This window comes from Anguilla rostrata, chromosome 11 (genome assembly GCF_018555375.3).
Source record: "Anguilla rostrata isolate EN2019 chromosome 11, ASM1855537v3, whole genome shotgun sequence".
In the NCBI taxonomy this organism is placed as follows: domain Eukaryota; kingdom Metazoa; phylum Chordata; class Actinopteri; order Anguilliformes; family Anguillidae; genus Anguilla; species Anguilla rostrata.
Window position 1 is genome coordinate 32,153,227 of NC_057943.1, and position 25,835 is coordinate 32,179,061.

A 25,835-nucleotide genomic window follows, 5' to 3' on the forward strand; every position below is an offset into this window, starting at 1 on the left:
AATAATCAAAAGAATTTCAAACTAAATGTTACTGGAACACAGGGATCAACTAATGTATGTACCTTTGTCAGTTTTGCAACAGTGCTGAACAGATCCTGGGGACCGTTCCCGTTTTCCTCCATTAAGGTAGAGAAATATGAAGATATTGGTCCTTAACTTTGACTTACAAATAATTGCAAGCGTTACATGTTTGCTTCACAGACTCAGTTTGGTGAGTTTTAGTAAATGCTAAACTAATGAAACTATGAAGAAAAAAATAGTCTTACTTTTAAATTGTTCATAAATGCTAAGGACAAATGTTGACTGAACACTGGCACTGTGGATGTTTGCTGTTTATGTATGAGATAACTGCTATTGGATTCAATGATTTTATTCCTTCAACTTTTGTTGCTGTTTTGATTTGTGTGGGTTTATCAAGATTTACTGTGTTTGTCAAGATGCACATATTGTATCTCCTCATGGGCTACTGCTTCCATATGCATCAAATATATTGTGACAGATTGTGATACCCAGACAGGAAGTACAAGTGTTAAGCCGACAGGCTAAAAGGTGCATGCTCAGTGCTGATGATGCTCAATTTAAACGTCTGGCTTGGTGATTGAAGTATCGAACAGCAAATGAAAGCAAGCTCTTTTAAACAGCAGACACTTCCCCATAAGCGGTGGTATACAAGGTGCTCTGTTCAATCTTTCGACCCAAATCAACGAATAACCTGCTCAAATTGGATATTGGTCATTCTTCATTCCACAGCAGTTATGATGAAAATGAAATGACGTTTCATTTAACCTTTTTCAAAAAAGTATCATCTGACACAAACTGACTTTTAGAACAAAAATACTTTAATCGTACATGGGTAACCTGCCAGGGCTACTGACAAATATCCTGATAGTTGACAGAGAAGCAAGAATTTTTATGCAGCTTCATTTACAAAATGTACAGTACAAACCATTGACGATAACATTCGATAATGCAGCTTATACAACCAAAGGCTTTACTTCATAATGACACCATGGCTTCAGAGACAGTATTTTCAAAAGCCAGAATAAGGCTAAAGGACTAAAAGATATTTCATCACCTGTAATATAGATAGAGGATTGTCCCAGTAAAATGCTGTTCCCTAGTGCTGACATTCATAAAAATAATTTACAGAACAAACAAAAAAAAAACCATATATATATATATATATATATATATATATGGTTATTTGCATTTGTCTTAATTTTTAATTCAACTGTCATAAGATTGTGCATTAACAGCTACCATAACAGATTTGTGCAGTGCTGTTGCTTTTGTCGTGTTCCTGATATTTTATTTATTTATTTTGTGCTCTTGTACACATTATGTAGATGATATAGCCTAGCCACTTGAGTAGGCTATAACAGCATAAGTCATATTATAGGTTACTTACATATCTGTGAAATATAAGTAACCTATAAGGGATATATAAGTAACCTGTGTAAGAGATATAAAAGTTACCCATATATGAGATGTGTGACCTGATTCCAATAGGTCACTTCAAGACCTGAAGGTCCTGTTTATTGAACAGTGCACTTGTGCATTCTAACAATGTCTTTCAGTTTATAATATTTTGCATCGTATGTAATTCTGCACCATATGCAAATATTAATATTTTAGTTGTCCTTACAGTTGTGCCCCCCTGGGCCCCTTGAAAAAGAGACCATGGTCTCAGCGTGTTTTTCCTGGTTAAATAAAGGTAATAAACGAATTTAATAAATAATAGAACAGGTGGCGATACATACTTCTGCCTGTATGTCAGAGCGTCTGGTTCAAATCATAATTTGAAATGTTTTTTTTAACACCAGCACTGACAAAAAAAAAAAAACGAACAAAAAAATGGACTGTATAACACGGATATACGAGCGGCACAGTTCACTTCAGTTTGATCTTCACGAGAGAATGTCACTCCTAATCAAGCACACTGGCGGCGCCGTGATGGGCTACAAACTCACCAGACAGAAACGGCGGGAAGCAGAGGACTTTTACAGACACTTCACAGACACTTCACCACGACTTCAAGCGACACTCCAGCTAATAGCCGACCAGATGTACCTGCCTTTTAAGAGAGGGTTGACGTTAAGTTATTTCTAAGATTGGAAAAACTGTTTCTACCTCCAAATTGTCTGTTTCAAATTTCAGATTTCAAATGAATGTGACGCATTGCTTGTAGTGCTCAAAGAGGTAATAAACACTGAATCACGTTTTTTGAGTTCTAAAGCTGAGTGTACTGTCTCTGTTTGATACATCACATTAGTCCTATTGTTAAAAAAAGAAAACAGATCTAATTAATCCGTGCCACTGCATTTTGCGCAAAGCCAGCCCACTTCCTGGACAGTGATCTTTTTCTCTTTAGATTAGCTTAGCTAGAAACCCTTTTTAGTCTTTCCTTGTTACATTCCAGTACTATTTTCTGTATCGTTCATTAGCTAACCTATGTATTTTAGTAGTCTGTGAGTAGTAGTTAGTAGTAGTAATATTTTTTATAGTTTGTTCATCATTAAGATTTAGGTAGACTCGTTTTTATAACTGCACATAGCTTTTCAGGTTGTAAAGTTAGTCTTTTCTAATTGTAGTGTTTTACAATTGTACTACTTTTTCAATAGCAGCAAGTAGGCCAAGTCTGGTTCTCTCATTTCCGCCTAGATAGCTAGCAAAGGGTTTCACTTGTTCCATCAGTGGCTGCCAGAGCACCACCAAGTAACTCACAAAATCATACCGTAATGATTGCTTCTGTAGTTGAATGTTCGAAGTTCAACTGTTCAATTATGGCCAGCTAGCTAATGCTTGTCTACTTTTCATAGTCATGGATAGCAATCAGGGAATGATACAGTTGGATTTGTCCACTCCGTAACTGCATAAGGACCGGACTCGAGTCCTATTTGGTTTATTTTGCAAAACAACTTTGCTGGTCTTCAGGAAACAACGATACAACATTATAATAAAATAGCTGACATTATAATAAAACAGCAATTACAGCTAGCCTGATCTATGGTGGGTCCTTACTCAGAACAGTGAGAGACATGGCATGGGACAGGGGTGGGATTTTTACCCGCCTTGCTGGGCCTGCCTACGTGCCTATGACGCATTACTGATCGGTTCGCCCCTCCCCCCTCTCTATACTCTCACTCTCAACCCCAACTCACCTCTTTTTAAATTGTAAAGTGGGCAGAGACAGGCCAAAAGCTGGTGTTTCTGTATACTTTAAATGCACAGCTCATTAGCTCATCCCCCCCACTAGCCTTTTTTTCATTGGAAATTAAGGCAGATGTTGCAGCTGAACATTGTTGGTCTTAACTTTGCTGGACAAATGATAAACAGCTTGTTGCCTTGGGAACTGGTGCTACAAATATAAATACAACAAGTAGAATCTACACTACTGTACACCTGATACATACGAATGGATTTTGGGTATTTGTACCTCAGCATAACGATCTATAGGAATATCCCTTTTGGCCCTAAACTGTGTCCATTTTAAGTGCCTATAATTTAAAATAATTTGGGAGCATCAGAATTTGACATACTCTGTTGGAGTTGTGTATCTGCATAGCTCCCGAGACAGCTGGTGTTACTTTGTATTTTTTCCCCGGAGAAGTTCATGACAACTTGAAACTGAACCCCAGGGAAAGTTTTTATTTGGACATACAGCACTGGGGACACAATGTAATTGTCCTTATAAGGTGGTTAAATAATGCTGGTTACTGCATGTCCAACCAAACACCTTTCCTGGGTTTCATTTTCAGCGTACAAAACAAACCCTTTCAAGAGTGATAAACTACCGTTTGGCATGTCCAGCCAAAGCCTTCGCCTGGGTTTAATGTTCTCTTAGACCACTCTTGAAGCCTTTTCTTAGGCAAAAGAGAATAACGAACACAACAAACTGGCTACTGAGAAGGCTGAGCTAAAAATGAATTCCTCTGCATCCTCTATTTTTCAGTTAACCCTGTAAAAAAAAGAAAATCATGATGGTACTCCGGCTGACATCACATGAACAAAATGTAAACATGTCACTGAACCTAGAACACTGAAATACTCTTTTTTTGTCACTTTCTTTCCCCCTTTTGCGGCCGCTACGGGGCTTCACGGTCCTCCGGAACAGACATGAAGATCTTCTGACAGAACATGGTGAAAATCTCTGTGGAGGCAAAGGGAACAGGGTGACATTAGACAACGGTTTACACTGCGTTGGAAACAAAAATAGTCCCATCCTCCAATACATCTATCAAATCAATCTGTGTGAGGAATACATAGCATAATAAGCATGTCAATTGATAAAGCAAATTTGTGCATTTATTGTTTTATATTTCTCTTTTACACATTAGGAGATATTTATCCTGCAAGTATGTATAAAAAAAACCAAAACCAATATGCTGGGCAGCTTTAATCAGTCACTGTTGGATGTTTATTCGCCAACAAATTTTCCTAAAATGTTCACAGCACAACCAGCTTAAAATGCAAGACCCAAAAGCAAAATTACCGGTCCAGCACACTGATAAAACTGAAGTTTGCAGATTCGTGGTCTAAAATGACAGCTTGTCTCCTAGCATGGGAGAGGTGGCATTAACAGGGGTGTGTAAACTTCACAAATTTCACCCGTCAATTTTTCTGTACATCCAGAAAAGGGAGTTAGCATGTGAACATCGTCCCTGGGGAACCAGTACTTGTGTGATTAGTTCCCTTAGCAGGGCACCTTAGTCTTTAGCTTAGTGGACTAACTACCTCTTGTGTCATTGTTTCAGGTGTTAACACCATTTCTTTTCCATCCTGCGTCATTATTTTGTTTATTACGGCCATTGGTTTTTTCCTGAGCCTTTTCCACAGTTATTACAGCCTTTTAGTTTTCTTCATTTCCTTGACTGAATTATACGCGTGCAAATCTCTTTTTATGATTTGCACCTGTTGGCGTTCTATTTAAACCCCTAGCAAACCGATACGCTTTACTTTAGTGTCAACTTGCGTTACACGAAAGCCGGTAACTTGGTGTGTTTTGGTAAGAGGTTTGCTTGTTCAGTACTAGATCAGTCCCTCTTCTGCGTCCTTTGACAAAGTTAGCTCTACTATCTTTACCCAGTTCTCACATTACCACTCTTTTCAGACTGTTGTGTTTTGTTCTAGTATACTCAATACTCCTTAAGCCTTAGTTCTTTACCCTGTACTCGGGTCATTAAAGCTTTTTCTTTGGGATAGTCTCCCATGGGAGTATTGTTTTTCTTTTTGTTTATTTTTTCCCTATCCTTTTGTCTCTAACAAGACTTAGCAGTTATTCCGCTCCAGGTGGATAAGTTAAAGTATCTTGCTCAGTCGCGTTTGGTCTCCCTAATTCCCCACTCCTTCACATCTTCTTGACCAGAGCAGTCGGCGAAGGCCATGGTTCATAAGATTTGTCAGTTTACTATGTTCTGCTATGCGGACAGTGCGGGGGTCTCACCCAGGACTTTGCGCACGATGTGCGGCTTCTTCCACTTGTATCCCAGCAGGTAGAAGGGAATTCCCGTCAAGATGATGGTGCATCCGATCAGACACTCGAAAGGGGCCGCCCAGAAGGACACCAGGATCATGAAGATGCAGCTCAAGACAAAGATGATCGGTATGGGCAGCCATATCTGGCAACCCAGGAAGAAGAAGTTTTAATCACCAAGCAGCTCCTTGATCACATGTCATTGTGACATCACAATCATTTTCCAGGGGTACAGGTGCACCAGTACAACACATAGTGTCTGTGTACACAGTAATGATTCAATTGTCCAGGATCATACTTTGGGATTGAAGTGTTATGTATCAAAATAAAAACTGTGTCTAAACTTTAGTCTGCAGTAATAGTCTGAAGAAACTATCTGTTGTGTTGTGTGCCTGAAACATTATGTACTGTAGCTGGCAGGAAACCACAAACAATAAAGATTACAGTTGACATTTCACACTAACTACTAAAATGTGAGAATGCATGGCATTGACCTGGCAACTTGGTGAATCCCCTCAAGGTGAGATGAGCCTACCTGTACATACACAGTAACAGCCTACCTGAGTCAACTTGAGTTGGCTTTGAAAGTGAAATGACAACTAGCCACCAAAATGGGTCCATCAAATTCAGCCTTTCAGCTCTCTCACCTTGATGGGCCTCCTCAGTTCAGGCTTTTTCCAGCGCAGCCAGAGCATGCCGGCGATCGCCATGCCGACGCACAGCCAGGTGAAGAAGCTGAACAGGTTTATGACAGAGAAGATGTCTTTGGAGCTGGCGTACAGCATGGACAGGAAGCACTGCAGAGGGGAGACAGGAAGTCACTGACCGTTCAGCAAATGTTGACTGACATCCAGTGTACATCTCTTTACTTTTCCCTTCACTGCATAGAACAAGCTGATTGCGATCTATACAACCACACTGTTCGTCTCCAACAGCAAGTTAAAGCAAAATTCACCCAGAACAGTAACACATGTTATATTAAATAATTATTACCTTCCACATAATTAAAAATATAAACATAACATTTAACCCCCAACACATGACAAGTGTAATACTTTGCATGTCATTTTTATCAATGTTGTATCTGTTTCCTGATAACGTAGGCAGGAGAATTCCACACTCAGCTACATGTATTAATTCCAAAATTGTCTTTTTGTGTGGCTACTTATCCTTAGGCACTTATACTCTGTCAGTCAAATAATTTGGCCTGCCAATCATTTCAAATTTATCTTGAAAGGCAGCATGTGGAGCCGTTTACAAGTTTTCCTCGCCTGAACCTCCTGTAGATATTTGAAGGAATTTGACAACATTACTGTTGTCATTGTCATTGTCTATGCTGTCTGTGGGGTGCAAGACTTTCTGGAAATTGTACTACAACACCCAGTCAGAAGGCCGGTTTTGCCAAACACAACCTGATTATTTTTAAAAGGTTTCTGAAAACTTCATAGCTTATGAAAATTAGTCACATTTGGTTAACTGCCCTCACAAGAAACCTGAAAAATAAACAAATGGATTGAAAAAAGAGCAGACATTTTTCCTGTCATGGTAATGGATTACCATTTATGATAAGGAAACACCAGGAGAATCGCTGGTGTTAAATCACTCTAAGATAATTGATATGAGTCCAGTTGAAGCTGGGAGTGTACTTGTGGAAATGAAATTTGGCTACATCGTATAACCCTAGATCGTATAACCCTCAGTGCCTGACTTCCGGTGCGTGTCTGTGGTATCACTCGTGTTTGCTGGTTGCTCTCTAGCGGTTTCCTGTATTGTGTTTTCCTACAGTGTAGTGTTTCGTGTTCAGTTCTTTGTGTTCTCTCCTGTATGTTATTATGGTTCTCCGTATTAAAAGCGTTCTGTTTGTTTATTCTTTGAGTCCTGCGTTTCTCTGCACTTGGGTCCACTGCGCTCCACGGGCTGACGTGTTGTTTGCTGTCCTAATTACAGTGCTGCCAAGGGTCAATCCATTAATTAGTCCTTCCAGCATCCCTTACAGAATTCTAAAATCGAGTAGGTTAAGCTGAAATGCATAGGTTCCCCTCTTTGTTTCCCTATGCCATACCAAAATATAAACAAAAGGCATGTTAAACCCTAAGAACTTCTAAAGAGTGCCTTGGAATATGTTTTTGTTTTGGTACTAAATAAAATAACTGCCTGTTAAGGGTTTATTACCCTGTTCTTTTAAATTCAATAATATTATCCAATATCCTGATTGGTTGAGAACACTGCGGCATGCCAGCTAACCTTAATCAGAGTTATTACTTTAACAGTGTTCAGTGTTGGTACGTTTGTAATATGTACGCTATTTTGACAAAATGCCAGTTCGTGCTGCTTACTACTGTACCAAGTGTTCATGCTCAAACTCGAGGATATACCTTCTCAGGTAGCTAAATCCAGGACAGCGTGTGAAGTTATGCATTATGTCTCCTTAATAATTGCAAATAGTAGCTAACCACAAATCTAAAATTGTGGAGTACAGGGCCAAATCAAGAAAAAAATATATATATCTTTGTCCCAAACATTATGGAGCTTACTGTAGCTTGACTGAGCAGATACAGTTTCCGGGACTATTTTCCTGTGCTCTTTTATGTTCTGTAACCTGAATATTCACCTAAACCTTTACTGGGAAAGTGCAGGTGGGGCAAATCTTAGCCAGAGCCCAAGGCAAAGCACTCAACAGCAGTCTTATGACTTGTATTTGAATGAGCCTCTGCTGATCCCGGAAGTGAAGAGCCCATGCATCCTGGCGATAACAGTGCTGACATGCACACAGATAAGGCAAACAGGGCATGCACACGGGCATGGGGCGAGGTGGCGGAGGGTCATGTGACTCACGGTGAAGATGAGGGAGGGTACGGGGGTAAAGAGGTCGGTGTGGACCAGGCCCAATGCCGCAGGGAGCTGACCCTCTCTAGCGCCGGCGTAGAACAGCCTGCAGGGGGAGACACACACATGTACACACACACACACACGCACACACACGCACATGTTCACACGTACACACACACGCGTCACACATAACCGCACATAAATTTATTGACATTAATCTCATGTCAAAGCCTTGAAAAAAGGTGTGTGGATTCTTTAGCCGTCCAATGATCAATCACTAGTGAAACACACTGAAAGCCAGCCAACACCGCGGGCCCCCAGGGCCCTGTTTCACGAAGTAAAAAGAGCTCCAACTGGTTTTACTCAGCACAGTTATGCATCTAACTCCATAAATATGCTTTGCGAAATACCCCCCAGAAATGAAGTTAAACCTGCAGATACCATGGCCCTCCAAGACGGGAGTTACACCTGCAGGAACTGTGGCCCTCCAGGACTGAAGTTAAACCTACAGACACTGCAGCCCTTAATAAACGTATGGCATGTACGTTCAGGCGGGGTAGGAGGTGGCGGGGTATTGGTTGGAGTAGAGGTGGAGGTGAGGGTGGGGGTTGAGGTGAATGCAGAGGTTGGGGGGGGGGCAGTCTCACCGAGCGGAGGTGAACAGGCTCCCATTCACAGCGCCGAAACAGGACAGCCCCACAAAAACCGGAATCAGCCAGGCCATGAATCCCAGGTGGTGCTCCCCAAATGTCTGAAAAACATTCACAGGGATCTTTCAAACACAGTGTTTAAAACTCCTAAAACACCTGAAAAACATTCACAGGGATCTCTCAAACAGTGTTTAAAACTCCTAAAACACATGAAAAACATTCACAGGGATCTCTCAAACATAGTATTTAAAACTCCTAAAACACCTGAAAAACATTCACAGGGATCTCTCAAACACAGTGTTTAAAACTCCTAAAACACCTGAAAAACATTCACAGGGATCTTTCAAACATAGTGTTTAAAAACCCCTCAAACACCTGAAAAACTATATCTATAGTTTTTATATATCTATCTATATTTCTCGTGGCATTTAAAACTTCCCACATGGCTGAAAACCATTTAAAACACCCAAAACTCCCCAAACTCCATCACATCAATCTCTCTAACGCAGCATTTTTAACACCCCAAATGCCTGAACAACATTCCCATCGATCTCTCAAATGTAGCATTTAAATCCCATGTGCTAACACAGCGTTTCACACCGTGGAGATACAATTAGAAAAAGGATTTTAGATGCGCTCATGTAATGAAGCCTGAATATGTATCACATTGATCCATTAATGCATTCTGCTGAAGTCCTCTGGTCAGGGAAATGGGGGGGGTATATTTGTATACTATATACTAAAATATAGTATACAAATACAAAAATATTTGATTGCTTCTAAATAACTATTTACAATATGCCAATACAATTTAATACATCAAAATATATTCGATTTTCATCGTACACTGAAAATCGCAATGGAGAAAATGTGCAGATGTCCACCCTCATCCCTCCTCCTCCCCCCCCCCTCGCCCCCCCGCCCTCGACAGGCAGACTGTGATTCCTGTGCACACCCCTGTGAAGGCAGATTCACAGGGAAAGATGAGCTTGCGTCAGCACCAGCCCACTTAGCAGCGTTTAGACCCGCGCTTCTCACCTCTCACTCCCCTGAGCCCTCCTTCCTGAAACGCTGACCGCTGCATTTCACATGCCCCAATACACAAACACACACACACACACGCACACGCGCACATACACACATGAACACCTGCACACGCATGCACGTGCACACACACACGCACATACACACATACAAACCTGCACACGCATGCACGTACACACTCACACACACACACACATACAAACCTGCACACGCATGCACGTACACACTCACACACACTTGCTGTATCATAAACTGTAACACAACATAATTCTCTTGGCTCTTGGACAGGTTATAATTATAAATGAGAACTGGTAAAAATAAATAATTGTACTATGTTTGTAATAATAATTGTACTATATATACACACCTTAGTAACCTTAATATATATATATATAACCTTAATATATATATATATATATATATATATATATATATATATATATAAACCTTGAACTAACATAAACATAAACACAAAGAGCCTGGTAGGCCAAGGAAGACCGCTACAGATAATGAGTTAAGAATTCTCACCCTAATGAAGAAAAAACCCCAAACAGCTGCCTAACAGATCAGAAACACTCTTCAGGAGGCAGGGTTGAGTGTGTCAGTGACTACTGTCCACCGAAGACTTCACTGATGATGTAACTGCTGATCGCAGCAGCAGCAGAATGCATTCTGAAATGTACTGAAGTATCTCATCTGATCAATGTCAACCAGATGTCTCCAAATTCATTGTATTCACCATAGAGGTCTTCATTGGCTTACCAGGCTATGATTTCAGAGCTCACTGAGACTCTTTTTCTTCTTAAAGGTTTGGCCTATGTCTCTGACTGTTTTATTTCTTATTTCTCTGCCTCATAATGGCTTCCTTGACTTTCATTGGCACAACTCTAGATCTCATGTTGACAAATGCCAATAACAGACTCCAAAAGCAATCAAAAGCCTAGAATCATGACTAGATACTGAAAGCTCTTTCACACTTGCACGAAGGAAGCAATTGAACACACCTGACTAATCATGAACATCTGTGATGCCATTTGTCTCAAAGGTAATGATTTCCTGAAATGGGGGCACTATTTATAACACATGCTTTAATTTCTACATGGTGAAACCAGAATTTTTTCGTTTTAAATACCCATAAATAAAAACAGAGAATGTGCACTTCAACCACATGTGAATCCATTACAAATCTAAAATGGTGGGTACATATCAAAATCAATTTAAAGAAATGTCCCAAACATTATGGAGCTCACTGTATATAATTAAGTGTGTGTGTTTGTTTGACAGACTACTACTGCTACTAATGATAATAATGGCGACAGCAACAACAACAACTAATAATAATGATAATAATCATGATCATCATTATGATCATCATCATAGTAGTCATCAGTCCACTAATCCTCCTAATACGTAGATGAAAGAGGCGTGCCTACCACAGCCACAGCCTCTGAGTCCACCATGACTTCTGGGGATATGGTGGTGAAGTAGGCCAAGTTGGTCAGCACGTACACCACCGTCACTATGGGCATTGAGATGATGATGGACAGCGGCAGGTTTCTGAAACAGAGGCAGAGTGTCTCGCATGATCCCTCCTGTAGGGGTCGCTCTTCGTCCCGCACACAAACTCTCCCCACCCTGTGAGTTTAAACCAGGAATCCCGCCCATAAACTCTCCCCACCCCCTAAAAACATGAAAATATTCCCATTTAAACAGTGACGTGTTCTTAAATGTTCTTTGAAATGTTTATTGTGGTTTTATTTCCATGCTAAAGTGAATGTATTACACCTCACTCACGTATTGACAGAAAAAACAGAAAATTAAAATGTGCTTGCTCTGGGTGAGTTTTGCATACCAGGGAAACACTTTGGTGTAAATGTGCAATTTGATGTAATTTCTTTCTGCTAAATAATTTGGAATGCCATAATCTTTTTAGGCCTTGATTCTGAATCTAGTTTTTACCAAAAGTATTTAGACTTTCCATGTATTTCAGCAATTATAGGAAAGTGTTTTACCTCTCTGGATTAATCATTTCCTCCGTCACATAATTCAAATAATTCCTGCAGGAAAAACAAAGAATTAAACCTGTGCTGGGACAACAGTCATTTCAATCATGTCCATCAAGTCCTTAACAGAATGCAAGGGCTTTCTGGAAACTTAATTTATTTAGTTGCTATTCTTTGGTTTTTAATACTTTTCTGAAAATAATAATACACATACACTATATGACCTAAACTATCTGGACACCCCTTGGTCTGGGGCTATTTTTCATGATTTGGGCTAGGCCACTTAGTTCCAGTGAAAGCAAATCTTAATGCTACAGCTTACAATCACATTCTTGGCGATTCTGTGCTTCCACAACAGTTTGGGGAAGGCCCTTTCCTGCTTCAGCAAGACAGTGCCCCCAGGCACACAGTGAGGTCCATATAGAACTGGTTTGTTAGAGAATGGTGTGGAAGAACTTGACTTGCCTGCACAGAGCCCTGACCTCATCGACATCTAACACCTTTTGGATCAGTTGGAAAGCCAACCGAGAGTCAGGCCTAATCGCCCAATCAGTGCCCAAGCTTACTAATGATCTTCTGGCTGAACAGAAACAAATCCCTGCAGCAATGCACCAACATCTAGTATAAAGCCTTCCCAGATGAGTGGAGATTGGTATAGCACCAAAACCTGGACCAACTCCATATTAATGCCCATAATGGATGAGATGTTAGATGTCAGGTGCCCACATACTTTCGGCCATGAAGTGTATAAGAACATATCATTTAAAAGAAGATATGCTGGCTCACCAGCCTCCGAAGGCGAACAGTCCACTGTAAAGAGCCAAGACCACGTTGCCCACTCCCATTTTGCTGCCTTGGAACGCCGTGTCTGGTTGCAGGTAAGGGATGTCACCTGTTCGAACAAAGAAGCAAAATAATTTTTTTAAAAATGTGCTTATGTAATTGTCTCAACCGCATTACTGTTTTATTCACTGTTTATTGTCTTCATTCTGCTTTATTCCTTTATTTTATATTTATGGTGCAACACCTTTTGTACACCATTCATACAGCTCTTTCCTTTTGCTCTACAAATAAAGTTGTCATTCATATTATAACTGGAAAGAATAGCCTCTGATCTAACCAACTGATGCAACAAACCATCTACACCTGCACACAGCAGAAACCCTGCCCATATTCTGATGCAGACTGAAGACTCATCACTTCAGATTGCTCCATGAATCCTCTGACCGCCTTTAAGTAACCTTCCTTTTTCTCTGCTGAGTGATTGTAATGTATGTACTATGTAGTCTGCATACAGTTAAGAGTACTGAATTTTCTGAAATGTCAGCAATCCCACAGAGACTAAGATGCAGGACGTATCTGAGATGTGCGCGTCCTCACTCGAGTTACGATATACAATTGCTCAAATTGGTGGTCTATGCTGAATTGCACTGAATATAATCAAATGAGTTTATCTGAAGCTCAAGGATCCTCTTAACTCAGTAATTCTATGAGACACACCATCTTTTCAGTGAGCCTCCACCCAAAGCACACATCTTAACACGTCCTCGCGTAAAGCACCCAACACAGGATGCGCACGGGGGGGTGGGGGAATGCTTAACCGCCAAAATTTGAGTTGTGTGAGCAAGTCTCAGGGAAGCATCAGGCTCAATGAGCCAAAAGCTTTGGAGAGTCATGAAATCATTTTCTCCTTTAAGTACTGCAGCACTCCCTGTCACTAATCAGGGAGAGGAGAGACTGCAGGTGTGTACAAAGCACAAGCAATTTACGGTCCAAACGTGTCACCATCGCAAATGGACATCCCTTTTGAAACTGAGATCTGTCCATCCAATTCTATTTTTTTATATGTATAATTCACCTTTATCGCAGCATTTATATTCAGTACATCAGTGCGGTTCACAAACCAAAACACATGAGAGTATACATTGAAAACAGACAGCGTACGAAAAAAGTAGTACGCCATCACTTTTATAGCTATTAACCGCGCCTCTGCGTGACTGGCAAGGCCAGCCCTTTCAAAAGGCACGTCTGACGCAGCGGAGAGGGGCACTGTGACGAGCGCGCAGCCCAGTTGCCATGGCAACCGCGCGCAGAGAGCCAGCGGGGCGAGGTTTCCGCATCACGAAACACGTCGTCGCCACGGCACCCTTCTGCTCTCTCTGATTCACTCACCGAGGTTCTCGTACGCTCTTTAATAGGCACAGTGTTTAATCCCTGTTTACAGAGCACGTCTTCCCCTTTTCTTTTTTTTACAGTTATTCTGAAATGCAGCAGCATGTTGATCAGCTGCGACCCATGTCAACCTGGCCAACTGCAGACCCACTGCTCGTTCAACGCCAGGCTTGTTACTATGGAGATAAGCAAGGGAATAGACATATTGCGGGTGGTTGACTATGCAGAAGAATACAATTTACCATTTGACTTCACAGTGTTGCGTAAATTCTCTCAAAAGGTTATTATTATTATTATTATTATTATTATTATTATTATTAACAATATGTTGTTTACAATATGATAGTACCTGGATGTGAATGCATTAAGATAAATTATGATTCTTACAATAAAAGTACTATGTGAGCTCTGAAGTGCAAAACACAAAAACAAAAAACTAAGTGGCCTGAAGTGCAAAACACAAACAACAAACAATCAGTAGCCCCGAAGTGCAAAACACAAACATACAACAACAAGCAGCCCCGAGGTGCAGACGCAACATACAAAACAACAAGCAACAGTGCACTTCGGGGCTACCAGTTTATGTATGTTTGCGTTTTGCACCTCAGGGCTGCTCCTTTTTGTTTTTGCATTTTCTTTTTGTATTTGTGTTTTGCACTTCAGGGCTGCATGTTTTTGTTTTTGTATATTGCATCTGCACCTCAGGACCACTCCTTTTTGTTTTTGTATGTTGCATCTGCACCTCTGGGCCGAACGTTTTTGTTTTTGCGTTTTCTTTTTGTTTTTGTGTTTTGCACTTCAGAGCCACCCTAACATACAGATAAAAATGTTTTATATTTGAAAGCACCAAGTGCATTCTTCATATTAGAAATGTAGGCTGACTATAATTAGTCCGCAGCCTGCACAAAAACAAACGAGTGCTTTGCTTTGACCGACCCAGTTTGGAGAGGTGAGATCAAAACAAAAACAGACAAAATCACGAACTAGATCTGTTCTGGTTCCCTGAGTCTGAAAGGGTTGAGTGAAAACTGGCAATCTGGTTTGGGCAAATAGAAGACACCCTATTAAACAGGCTTTCCGATTCCCAGCGTAAATACAAAACAGCTCCTTAGCCGTAGCCCAGATCATGTGTTAATAAATGGAGGCAAAAGAAACATCCAATCAGGCAGTCAATGCATTTCAAACTTGCTCAAGCAGAGTTAATGTCAATTATAGTGTCTATCTCTCGGTGGCAAAAGGAGGAGGAAACCAAATAACCCTGACAAACTGGTCCGACAGCTCAGCGTAGCCCAGAGCCAGCGTTTATCAGCGTTTACCTCAGTTACACTTCATCTGAACTCTTCTGGAGGAACTCTAGGGAAAGAAACGCCTCTAAAATGTGGATGAACTTTAAAAAGTGCAGCACCAAGGGAAAAGGCCAAGGCACTCTGTCTCCAGGTGAAAAAATAGACATAAAACCTTTATTTTTAAAAAATACCATGTATTAACACCAGGTCTTCATCTAGACAATGGAAGAAGTCACTATGTATTCCACACTGAGGTAAAGCTTTTTGCAGGTCAAACCAAACACATTCCACAGCTCTCACCTGTTCATGCTCTTCAGGCCAGGTTAAGGAAGGAAGGATGTGACCTTAGAGCACAGGTGTAACCCTCACATTGCAACCCTCCAGCACTGGAGTTAAACCTACAGACACGGTGGCCCTTCAGGACTGGAGTTAAACCTGCAGACGCTGCGGCCCTCCAGCACTGGAGTTAAACCAGCAGACACTGCGGCCCTCCAGGACCGGAGTTAAACCTGCAGACACTGTTCCCTCCAGGACCGGAGTTAAACCTGCAGACACTGCGGCCCTCCAGGACTGGAGTTAAACCTGCAGACACTGCGGCCCTCCAGGACTGGAGTTAAACCTGCAGACACTGCGGCCCTCCAGGACTGGAGTTAAACCTGCAGACACTGTGGCCCTCCAGGACTGGAGTTAAATCTGCAGACATTGCGGCCCTCCAGGACTGGAGTTAAACCTGCAGACACTGCGGCCCTCCAGGACTGGAGTTAAACCTGCAGACACTGCGGCCCTCCAGGACTGGAGTTAAACCTGCAGACACTGCGGCCCTCCAGGACTGGAGTTAAACCTGCAGACACTGCGGCCCTCCAGGACTGGAGTTAAACCTGCAGACACTGCGGCCCTCCAGGACTGGAGTTAAACCTGCAGACACTGTTCCCTCCAGGACTGTTCAGTGCGTGTGGAGGACCTACCTCGGGCGATCTCGATGAAGCCGAAGATGATGATGATGGTGAGGGCGATGAGCTTGGAGGCAGTGAAGAGGTCCTGCACTTTGGTGGCCGCTCTGACGCTGATGCAGTTCACGAAGGTCAGCAGGGCTGTGGGGGAGAAGGACGAAAAGAAGACCGAGTGCGTGCCAGTACGTCACAAATTGGGCTTCCAGAACAAGATAATTCTTGCTCCGAGGAGTTTTTAATTAAAATGTTTTCGCAACATTTAAATTTAAAACGGTCAAATCCACGGCTGAGACAGTTTGTGAAATGGGTTTTAATGCTGGCGTGTATGAGGCCTTTGTGTAACTACACCAGAGGAATGGTTACGTAGGTTACAGTACAATGGTTACTGGGCCTTCAGCCAGGACAGCCAAGGGGAACAACCCTACCCTTTGAAATAGCAGCCAAAGAATCTTTTAATGGGCACAGTCAATTGGGGGACCTCATCCAATAAGGACAAAAGAGTCTGGAGGGCATGGAAAGAAACAAGAGTCCCTGCCGCTCAGAAAAGCACCTTAATGGTCTAGAAAAGTTTATAAAGGTTTAATTAAGGTTAAGAAGATTAAGAACTACACCTACAACAGCAGCAAAGACTCACTGAGACACAGGCAGGCGATGAGCTTGGCGGCGCTCTCTGGAACGCTGCATTCTGGGTAGAGGGGCTTGAGGAGGTAGGTGGCGAAGACCAGCGAGACGACGTACTGGGAGGACGGGCGGATGATCAGCATCTCCAGCCACAGCTTGAGGAAGGCGGCCAGCTCCCCGTAGACCTCCAGGATGTAGGTGTAGTCTCCGCCTGACTTGGCGATGGTGGTGCCCAGCTCGGCGTAGCAGAGGGCCCCCATGGTGGAGATGACGCCGCAGGCCGTCCAGACCACCAGCGACAGGCCGGCCGAGCCCACCTCCTTTACCACCCCGGTGGGCGTGATGAAGATGCCAGAGCCGATGATGGTGCCGATGATCATCCCCACGCCATTGAACAGAGTGATGCTCCTCTTCAGCTCCACCTTGTCCTTGCTGGCCTCGGGGGCCATGGCTTCCGCCTCGGTCACTTCTTCAGGCGTGGCATTAGCCACTGTGGGGGGCGGGGGGGGGGAGTAGGCAAGGGGATATGAGTTACCACAGATAAACTTAAACACAATATACCGACATTCATTCTGGTCTACATCAGTATGAAGACAAAGGAAGCTTTGTTGAAGTGTTGAATAACGGTAGGTATGATCAGGCAATGATGCCACCATGGAAACAGGGGGATGCAGTTACAGGCGGTTTGTTGGGTAGATTACTTGGGAAATGTAATCTGGTATTGATTAAAACTTACATGACCAAAGATTTCATTATTGACATAATCTGCTGGATTACTCAAACAGTGTAATTTCTGGATTACTTCCAGCCACATTAGCCCAGTATATTTTAGAAGAAATGTCTTATCAATAAGCATTAATTTTTTCCTTGAATGTGTAGCTATACAGTACATCCTAGTCATCCTCCTGTGAGGTGTACATATGGTGTGTGTGTTTGTGTGTGTGTTTGTGTGATTGCATGTCTGTACTGTTAGTGTATGTACATGTGATGTGCTTTTGTGTGTTTGCATGTGTGTTTGCGTGTGTATGTACAATATTCAAAGTGGTTCAGTAGCTCTCATCAGTCAGTACACAAATACACTTAGCCTAGCTGACAACACTCAAAACTAAAAAATACTACTTTTCATCGCCAACTATAGCCTATATAAATATATAAGTTCCAAATGAACTCCAAATGAAATTCATATCCCCCCTTTCTTCACACAAAACCAACCACCATCTGTTACTGACTTGACCATACCCAGGGTGCCCAAGGAGAGCCAAGCTTATCATTAAGACAGACAAGCTGTCAGGAAAGCAGAGAAATATCGGTGCCATAATTTAACTTTGTTATATCCTACCCTGTATTTTTCATTACAATATTGTGTCTTCAAATAAGAGTTAACTTTTGATTTGCAATTATCAAAGATATTCACGATAATGTACAGTCATCCAACATTAACGAGTGAGTCTGGACATGCTGAACGGACTGAAATTGTTATAATGTAAGCTTACGCTCTTGTTACATAATTTCTGAAGTGGGTGGAGTGTCGCCGTTTCCGCGCTCGTTCAGCGCGCACACGTGTGCGTTCAGGCGTTTGGGTTTCCGGCTGTTTGCATATCTTTGTGGATAAACCAGAAGAGCATGCTAAACATGATAACCACACCTACCAATCACCTAGGGAAAGAGCCTGCCGTTTGCTTCGCACACCTGCTTTTTCGGTATGACGTCACTAACTGTTAGACCGGAATTAGGCCCGTTCATGCTGGAAAGTGGAAAGTCGAGATATAGATGCATATATTCCATAAAACCATATGCCAATTCTGTGCTTGCCTTTTAAACTGAATGGTTTTATAAACTTGCCATGATCTTGATGAATTAGCCTGTAATGCTAACTTTTGTGAAAGCTGCTTGCTTAGTTATCATTAACTGCGTTCTGCTAGCCATTCATTTCTGGCATTTTGTGTGTTGAGCACTGGATAAAACGTTAATCGACTGATATGAAATGTCAATGCAGTGACAGCTATTAAATGACACCATCAATCTAGCTCTCTCTGTCTCTCTCTCGCTCGTTTCTCTAAACTTACATACAGCCCCTTTAACGAACACTATTAAAAATACAATACATGAATTCGATCCGTTTCAAAACTTTGTTACCCCCTTTTTATGCAGTTGTTTCCAATATAACACCGTAAACACTGGGCTTTTATCTTAGTAGCACGCATAGCTTTTCTGACATAAGGTGGCTTAATGGAGTAATTAATACCTGTAACCATGAAAAGCACGTCATTAAGAAAAAATAACGGATTGTTGAAATTTTTTTATTGCACTTGTGATTCGAACGAACCAGTAGAGAGCACCGAGTTTGAATACCTATAGGGTCTATAGGACGTAGCCTATATATTTTCATCCCTTTATTTCGGCTATGTTATTAAATAGCTGCTAAGCATGTACTAAAAGTCTATTTTAATGTTTTGGTGACGTTTAAGTCACACACCCAATGTTCATTGAAGAGGTTTATTCCAAAACAGAGCGGACATTTTTCATCTCTGTGATGACTGTTGGTTTTAAAATTTACACTGGTGCACATGCAGCCTATTCAATCAATCAAATTTTATTTGTATAGCGTATTTTACAGCAGTTGTCACAATACGATTTACAGACAACCCTGGCCTAAACCCCCACAGGAGTAAGCCTAAGGCAACAGTGGCAAGGAAAAACTCCCTGTGGCAGATGGGAAGAAACCTTGGAAGGAACCAGGCTCAAGGGAGAAACCCATCCTCCTCTGGTCGGCTCAGGGTGCCGACTGGTGACCAACGTGTCAGTCAGTTAATTAATAAAGCTATTAATAGCTATTAATAAAAATACAGCCAACATAGGACAAGGTTGCTTATCAAATATATAGTGTAGGACTATGTTATGAATCTGTGGTGATATGGAGCAAATATGACTACCAGCAGTGCAACTGCACAACGTATTTCTATGAAATCAGCGCGGCAGGCGCGAAGAAATTCAGTTTCACGTCGAAAGTCTGCCACCATCACGCGCACTCCACGGCCTTTGTAAAATTGCTATAATCCACTAGCACAAGCGCCTATAGTTTGCGCCCTCCGCACCGCTTCCGTTACGCATACGCTCCGCGCCTGTTGTCATTCCGTCTTAATATCTGAATAAATTAAACGCCCAGGAGATGCCAGCGCTCACCTGTCTACCACAGGCGGGATGGAGACTGATGCAACAATCAGCCATGCTGTCGCAGCTGCTTCCTCTCTATCCCTCTCTCCTTTTCGCGGTCTCTCTTCTCTGCAGAACCGAGCTGAGCACCGTGTAGCGTTGCACACTGCAGCCTACCCTCCCCCCTACCATTGCAACACAGCCACATACCCTCGATCTTCTCCAGTTCCTTCTCCACCTTGTTGATGCTCTCCCTGCTCCGCGACTTCAGCTCCGCCATCCTGGGGGTTTGCAGTCAACGCAGCCGCCTTGGCTCGTCTCTTGGGGGAGAGAGGGAACAGATTCCTCTTCCACGTGTGTGTGTGCGTGAGAGAGAGAACGGACTGTCCTCGCAGAGAACCTCTTCTGTTTACTGTGACCCCCTGGTGAAACGCTATTTATATGGAGGTAACTCGGTGATCATGCAAACGCTCTCATCCTCAGCCACATGGCAGATTTCCACGCGACGCGCTCCTTTCTTAGGGGTGCGCACATGTCCGTAGGAGGCAGACTGCTAGCAAGAGTGTGAGTGCGTGCGTGCGTGTGTGTAAGCGCCTAATCGTCTGTTCCAAATGGGACGCGTCGATCCTCTATCAAAATACAGAGCAGGGAGCTGTGGTACCCTCTGGTGGCTGACTGACAGAATTGCTTATCCTCGTTTGCCCCTCTTACCATTCATTGCAGGGATGTCCAATCTTATCCGAAAAGGGCCAGTGTGGGTGCACGTTTTTGTTTTAGCCCACAGAAGGTGTGAAGGACAAGCACATCCATAACGACAGACAGAAACGGATAAAGTATGCTACATGCACACATGTAGGCTACACTGAATATCTCCGCTCCCCTTTCTCTTATTAAAGGGACCACCCGCCAGGACATAATTCAAGATGCTGAGAAAGGAAAATTACGACCCTTCACATTGGTTTGGCATTTGATAACGGTGTTCTAAAAAGGCTGTGGCCTTTGTTTATGAACACAATGGAGAAATGCACTATGGGATTTGATTGCTCCCTGGCTTCAACGTCTCCCCTTTGGAATGGGCGTTGTCTGTTCTTGGTGTCTAGAGAGGTGCTTTTCACGGTCGTTGATTGTATTTGCATTAAACCGAACGCCTTTGTTTCGATTCAAATGACTGACTGTTAAAGCCACATGCCTAAATACAGAGAACAGTGAACTGCTTTTTCAAGAAGGGAGACAGTAGAGGCAGAGATCTTGCAATCCCATTGTGCTCCATTGTGTTTAAAAATCAAGGCCATTGCCTTTTTGAAATGCACACAAAAGGAATTTGAGGCAGAAATTAAATGAGAAATGTACATTTTTCTACGGAAGCTTCCTTTTAAATCCAATTCAGCTGTAGGCAACCCAGTTAAAAATATGCAGTAAATCCACCAATTAGCATTATACCTCTCAGGTAAACAGGAAATGTCAACATGCATTATTTTAGCGAGTGATCTAACTAGCCACAAACACGAATCCCTTGGGATCTGTCAGGTCCCTGGCTCATCTCTGGATTCAAGAAGCAGCCATGCATTTAATGTCAGAAAGGTTCATCCTAAAAATCTTTCACCCTCAGACTGGCTCTGTAGCTCAGTCAAAACGGCAAATATGAACTTTATAGCTTCCACCTCTGCCCCCTTCACCCCTCTTTCTGGTTTGGCTTGTCCATGTCTCAGGAAGACTTGAGCACTGAGGCAAGAAGCAGAGTGGTGACGTTTTTGACAATTAATATGGCCACAGTATGGTTCAACAGACACATATTTCTTTAAAGTTTCTCAATGAAACAAGTTGTCTGAAGTTCCCCCTGCTTGTAGACCATCAACTAATATTAATGTCTGTGAGAGAGAAAGAGAGAGCGAGAGGGGGTGGACAGAGAAGGAAGAGAAAGAGAAACCGTGAGGGGGAGAGGAGGGGAGAGAGGTTTCTGCAATACAAAGTGTGTCCACGAAGAAACGAGCAAGTATCCCAGTGCATACGGTAAAGGTTAACAAATCAAAGTTTATTACACGTTTATGTACAATCAACCTTCCAAGGCACACGTTGTCTTAAATTAGAATGTACAATGACAGATCTTTTTTTAAAATATATATTCATATAGCTCTGTTTTAACACTGTGTAGAAAAACCTTGTAACGTACGGTGGTTCCGAGGCAAACTTTACTGAGATATACTGGGTGGCACCTCCATCTCCCGGCTGTTAGCTCGAGGCTGCGGTTATTTCCATACGGGTTTTTTACGGGAGGGGGGGAAAAAAAGACTCAATGAGACAGGAACTATTTAAATGTTTAAACAGAACGCAGAGCCTAAGCATCTCACTACAGCCCTTGTAACATTTTCAAAAATCAAACAAGAAAGGATAGTCGTTTGGATGCTTCAAACGCCAGCCTCCTGAAAGTGTAGCACGAAGCAGACTCCAAGCGCAAGTTAAAATCTTGGCCTGTTTTTGGCTTTAATGCAATTCGGTGCTAAAACTGCATTCAGTTCTCAACTCCCATTATTCTGGGTGCCTGTCCACGCAATAATTTTAAAGCGGCCAGATCGGAATTGTGTGTTTAGGCAAGTCATTTCTTATTTCTGACACAAGTCTACTATCCGATGTATGGTGAGCAATGGCACTTGAAAAGGCAAAACTGATCGTCCAGAATTGCATGGCCAGGTATTCTGGATGCGTTTCCAATTTAGGATCACATACGGATGTGGCCCAAATCAGAACTGCATTGGATATGTGAAAAAAATCTGCTGTGGTTCACATCAAAAGTGTGACCCACATTTGGTGGAAGTTGTTCATGGAGAATATAACATGCCACTAGAGGGCACTGTCTTTTCCAAATATCCATTTCTTGCATACAATACACTAAGTATTGCCAATCAAGCAGTGCGGTTTATCAGTATTTCTTCTGATTACTCCTACAGTCAGTATCAAGTATATTCTGCAAAATGTATGACAAATCAAGCATGTATTAGTGCATTGTGAAAAAAAACTTAAAAACCCTTATAAAATAATGTTCAAAGCTTAAAGGGCCGATCATGTGCATGAATGACTTGTTGACATGTTTACAATATCCCTTTGACTGTGAATAATTAACTATGGAAAATAAAACAAAGAAGTTATGATGCAGAAAAATGTCTCCTGTTTAAAATACATGGAGGCTCTTTAATGAGATAAACACACCTGTAAATGTGTTCGGTGGACAGAGAGCTGTATGTGTGTAAATGTGTCTGACAGAGAGCTGTATGTGTGTAAATGTGTTTGACAGAGAGCTGTATGTGTGTAAATGTGTCTGACAGAGAGCTGTATGTGTGTAAATGTGTTTGACAGAGAGCTGTATGTGTGTAAATGTGTTTGGTGGACAGAGAGCTGTATGTGTGTAAATGTGTCTGACAGAGAGCTGTATGTGTGTAAATGTGTTTGACAGAGAGCTGTATGTGTGTAAATGTGTTTGACAGAGAGCTGTATGTGTATAAATGTGTTTTACAGAGAGCTGTATGTGTGTAAATGTGTTTGACAGAGAGCTGTATGTGTGTAAATGTGTTTGACAGAGAGCTGTATGTGTGTAAATGTGTTTGACAGAGAGCTGTATGTGTGTAAATGTGTTTGACAGAGAGCTGTATGTGTGTAAATGTGTTTGACAGAGAGCTGTATGTGTGTAAATGTGTTTGACAGAGAGCTGTATGTGTGTAAATGTGTTTGACAGAGAGCTGTATGTGTGTAAAGTGTTTGGTGACAGAGAGCTGTATGTGTGTAAATGTGTTTGACAGAGAGCTGTATGTGTGTAAATGTGTTTGACAGAGAGCTGTATGTGTGTAAATGTGTTTGACAGAGAGCTGTATGTGTGTAAATGTGTTTGACAGAGAGCTGTATGTGTGTAAATGTGTTTGGTGGACAGAGAGCTGTATGTGTGTAAATGTGTGCATCAGAAGGGCCTACGATGGCAAAACTGGCCACGGGGAAGCCAATCATGCTTTCGAACCATCTGTCAAACTGGTTCTAATGAACGCGAGGCTTTCTGAATGCAAAGGGAATTAGTGTTGCTGCTCTGACTGGAAAAGGGGACAGTTTAACGTGCAGAGCTTAAAAAAGGGCAGACTCCCTCCTCACAGGCTGATCAGCTTCAGCTGTTTTTCAAGCAAGTTGTTAAGTTAGGCCAACAAAAGCAGAGTAGGCTGATCTTGGATCAGTTAATTGGGGCACAAAACAGCAAGACTGTAAACTGACAAACAAACTCAATACCTATGCTGTTAGTTTTTACTTGAATGCCTTCTAAATTAGTCTTCCCTTTCCATGGTAATATACTTCATTATGCCTCAGTGTATGTTTGCGCAGGTGTTCTGCTTGCGCAAATGATTTACAGCAGTGCATTATGGGAGATGCACCAGTGTAAACGTATGCATCCAGTTAACCTGTCAGACCTGGGCCCTGTTTCACAAAGCAGGATTATTGAGTTCCTGTAGCTGCAATGACTATAAGCTGGAACATGGACTGAACTAAAAAGAGCTGTTCCGGGTTTTACTCATTGCAGTTATCCAGCTAACTTGGTAAATTACCAATGGTAATCTTGCCCAGGGGGATATACTACAAAGCAAGATTAACATACCCAGGGTTTCTTTGCATTAGCTGGCTACACAAAACCTAACAACCGCAATTTGGCTTAATCAGTATGACAAAGGTGGTTGTCAACTTGCTAAGTGAACGCGGGCTTTCGCGGGTCACTCAAACTCTGTGCGCTTTCCCATAAAAGTAGCGGTGTTCACAAAAATGAGCCTATGGCAGAACAGCTTGGACTGTACTCGAGCAGCACGTTTCTCACCTGAGGAAAAAAAAGACTGATATGGACAGCCTATAGGATGAATACAAAGAACAAAAAACAATCATAAAGTCAAAAAGTACCACTGCCGCTGCCAACAAAGCCAGGGACAACAGGGCTTATACTATGGCTTTGCTCATATTTTAATTTATTGGCTTTTATGATAGTCCATTTCTCATTTTATTTCCTAAAAGTTTGTCTCTGCCTTGTGCTAATTTCCTCATTTTACAACTGTATTTATTGTGTAATCTTCCATCCTGTTGGTTGGTTTTATTTTGCTCTCATTCTTGTTCTAAAATGTGGAAGTACTGTGCGTTGCATTTTATGTATGAAACAAATTAACAAATTATTAGGCCTATATTTTCAGCGTTGCAAACAGCATATAAAAATTTACCGGAGCGAGAAAGTGGAGCTCAACACAGTGTCTGTATCAGGGCTCGCTTCGCTGAGTTGGCAACGTGCACTCTTATTAATGGCTGAAGGTAAATAACTCCCTCACTAAATCAGTGGCGCTCGTGAAGATAATCGTACCTTAAAAGGATTGTGTCAGTCTCTAAAAACATTGTTTCCTTCTAAATGCTCTTCTCGCAATGATGGCTCATTCATCAACAAGAACCTCGTGTTCATTTCTGCTGCTTGTGTGTGTGTGACTTCACCAGCTAACTTATGCATAAACCTGCAGTTAGAGAGACATTTTACATAGCCTACACCTCACGACCCTGTCAGGATTAAAATGCAAATGGACACCATCAAATCTGTATGTCTGAAATACCGTCGTCTTCTTGCAACTGCATGATTGATGATGAAAAGAACATGA

At 42.1% G+C, this 25,835-nt stretch overlaps 2 protein-coding genes across 3 annotated transcripts in view; both read right to left on the minus strand.

The window, feature by feature from the left end:
- Positions 1-817: 817 nt before the first annotated feature.
- LOC135234619 (large neutral amino acids transporter small subunit 1-like) lies at positions 818-20,876 on the minus strand. 2 transcript variants are annotated; one of them, XM_064299417.1, is made up of 11 exons: positions 20,392-20,876; positions 17,042-17,518; positions 16,423-16,548; positions 12,786-12,891; positions 12,009-12,053; positions 11,430-11,553; positions 8,950-9,053; positions 8,309-8,405; positions 6,121-6,270; positions 5,444-5,618; positions 818-4,150 (listed from the first exon to the last, which is right to left on the minus strand). In XM_064299417.1, the coding sequence occupies exons 1-11, from the start codon at positions 20,459-20,461 to the stop codon at positions 4,086-4,088; spliced, it is 1,539 nt and encodes a 512-aa protein (XP_064155487.1). In that variant the 5' UTR covers positions 20,462-20,876; the 3' UTR covers positions 818-4,085. The 2 variants fall into 2 exon arrangements, with proteins under 2 accessions (XP_064155487.1, XP_064155488.1); XM_064299418.1 differs by lacking the exon at positions 20,392-20,876 and adding an exon at positions 20,212-20,321.
- Positions 20,877-22,192: 1,316 nt separating this feature from the next.
- The window catches only part of LOC135234620 (alpha-1-syntrophin-like), a 42,890-nt gene continuing 39,247 nt past the window's right edge, over positions 22,193-25,835 (minus strand). Inside the window, exon 8 of the mRNA XM_064299419.1 lies at positions 22,193-25,835. This exon is cut by the window's right edge and continues 1,129 nt beyond it. The gene's annotated coding sequence lies outside the window, so the exon portion shown is untranslated.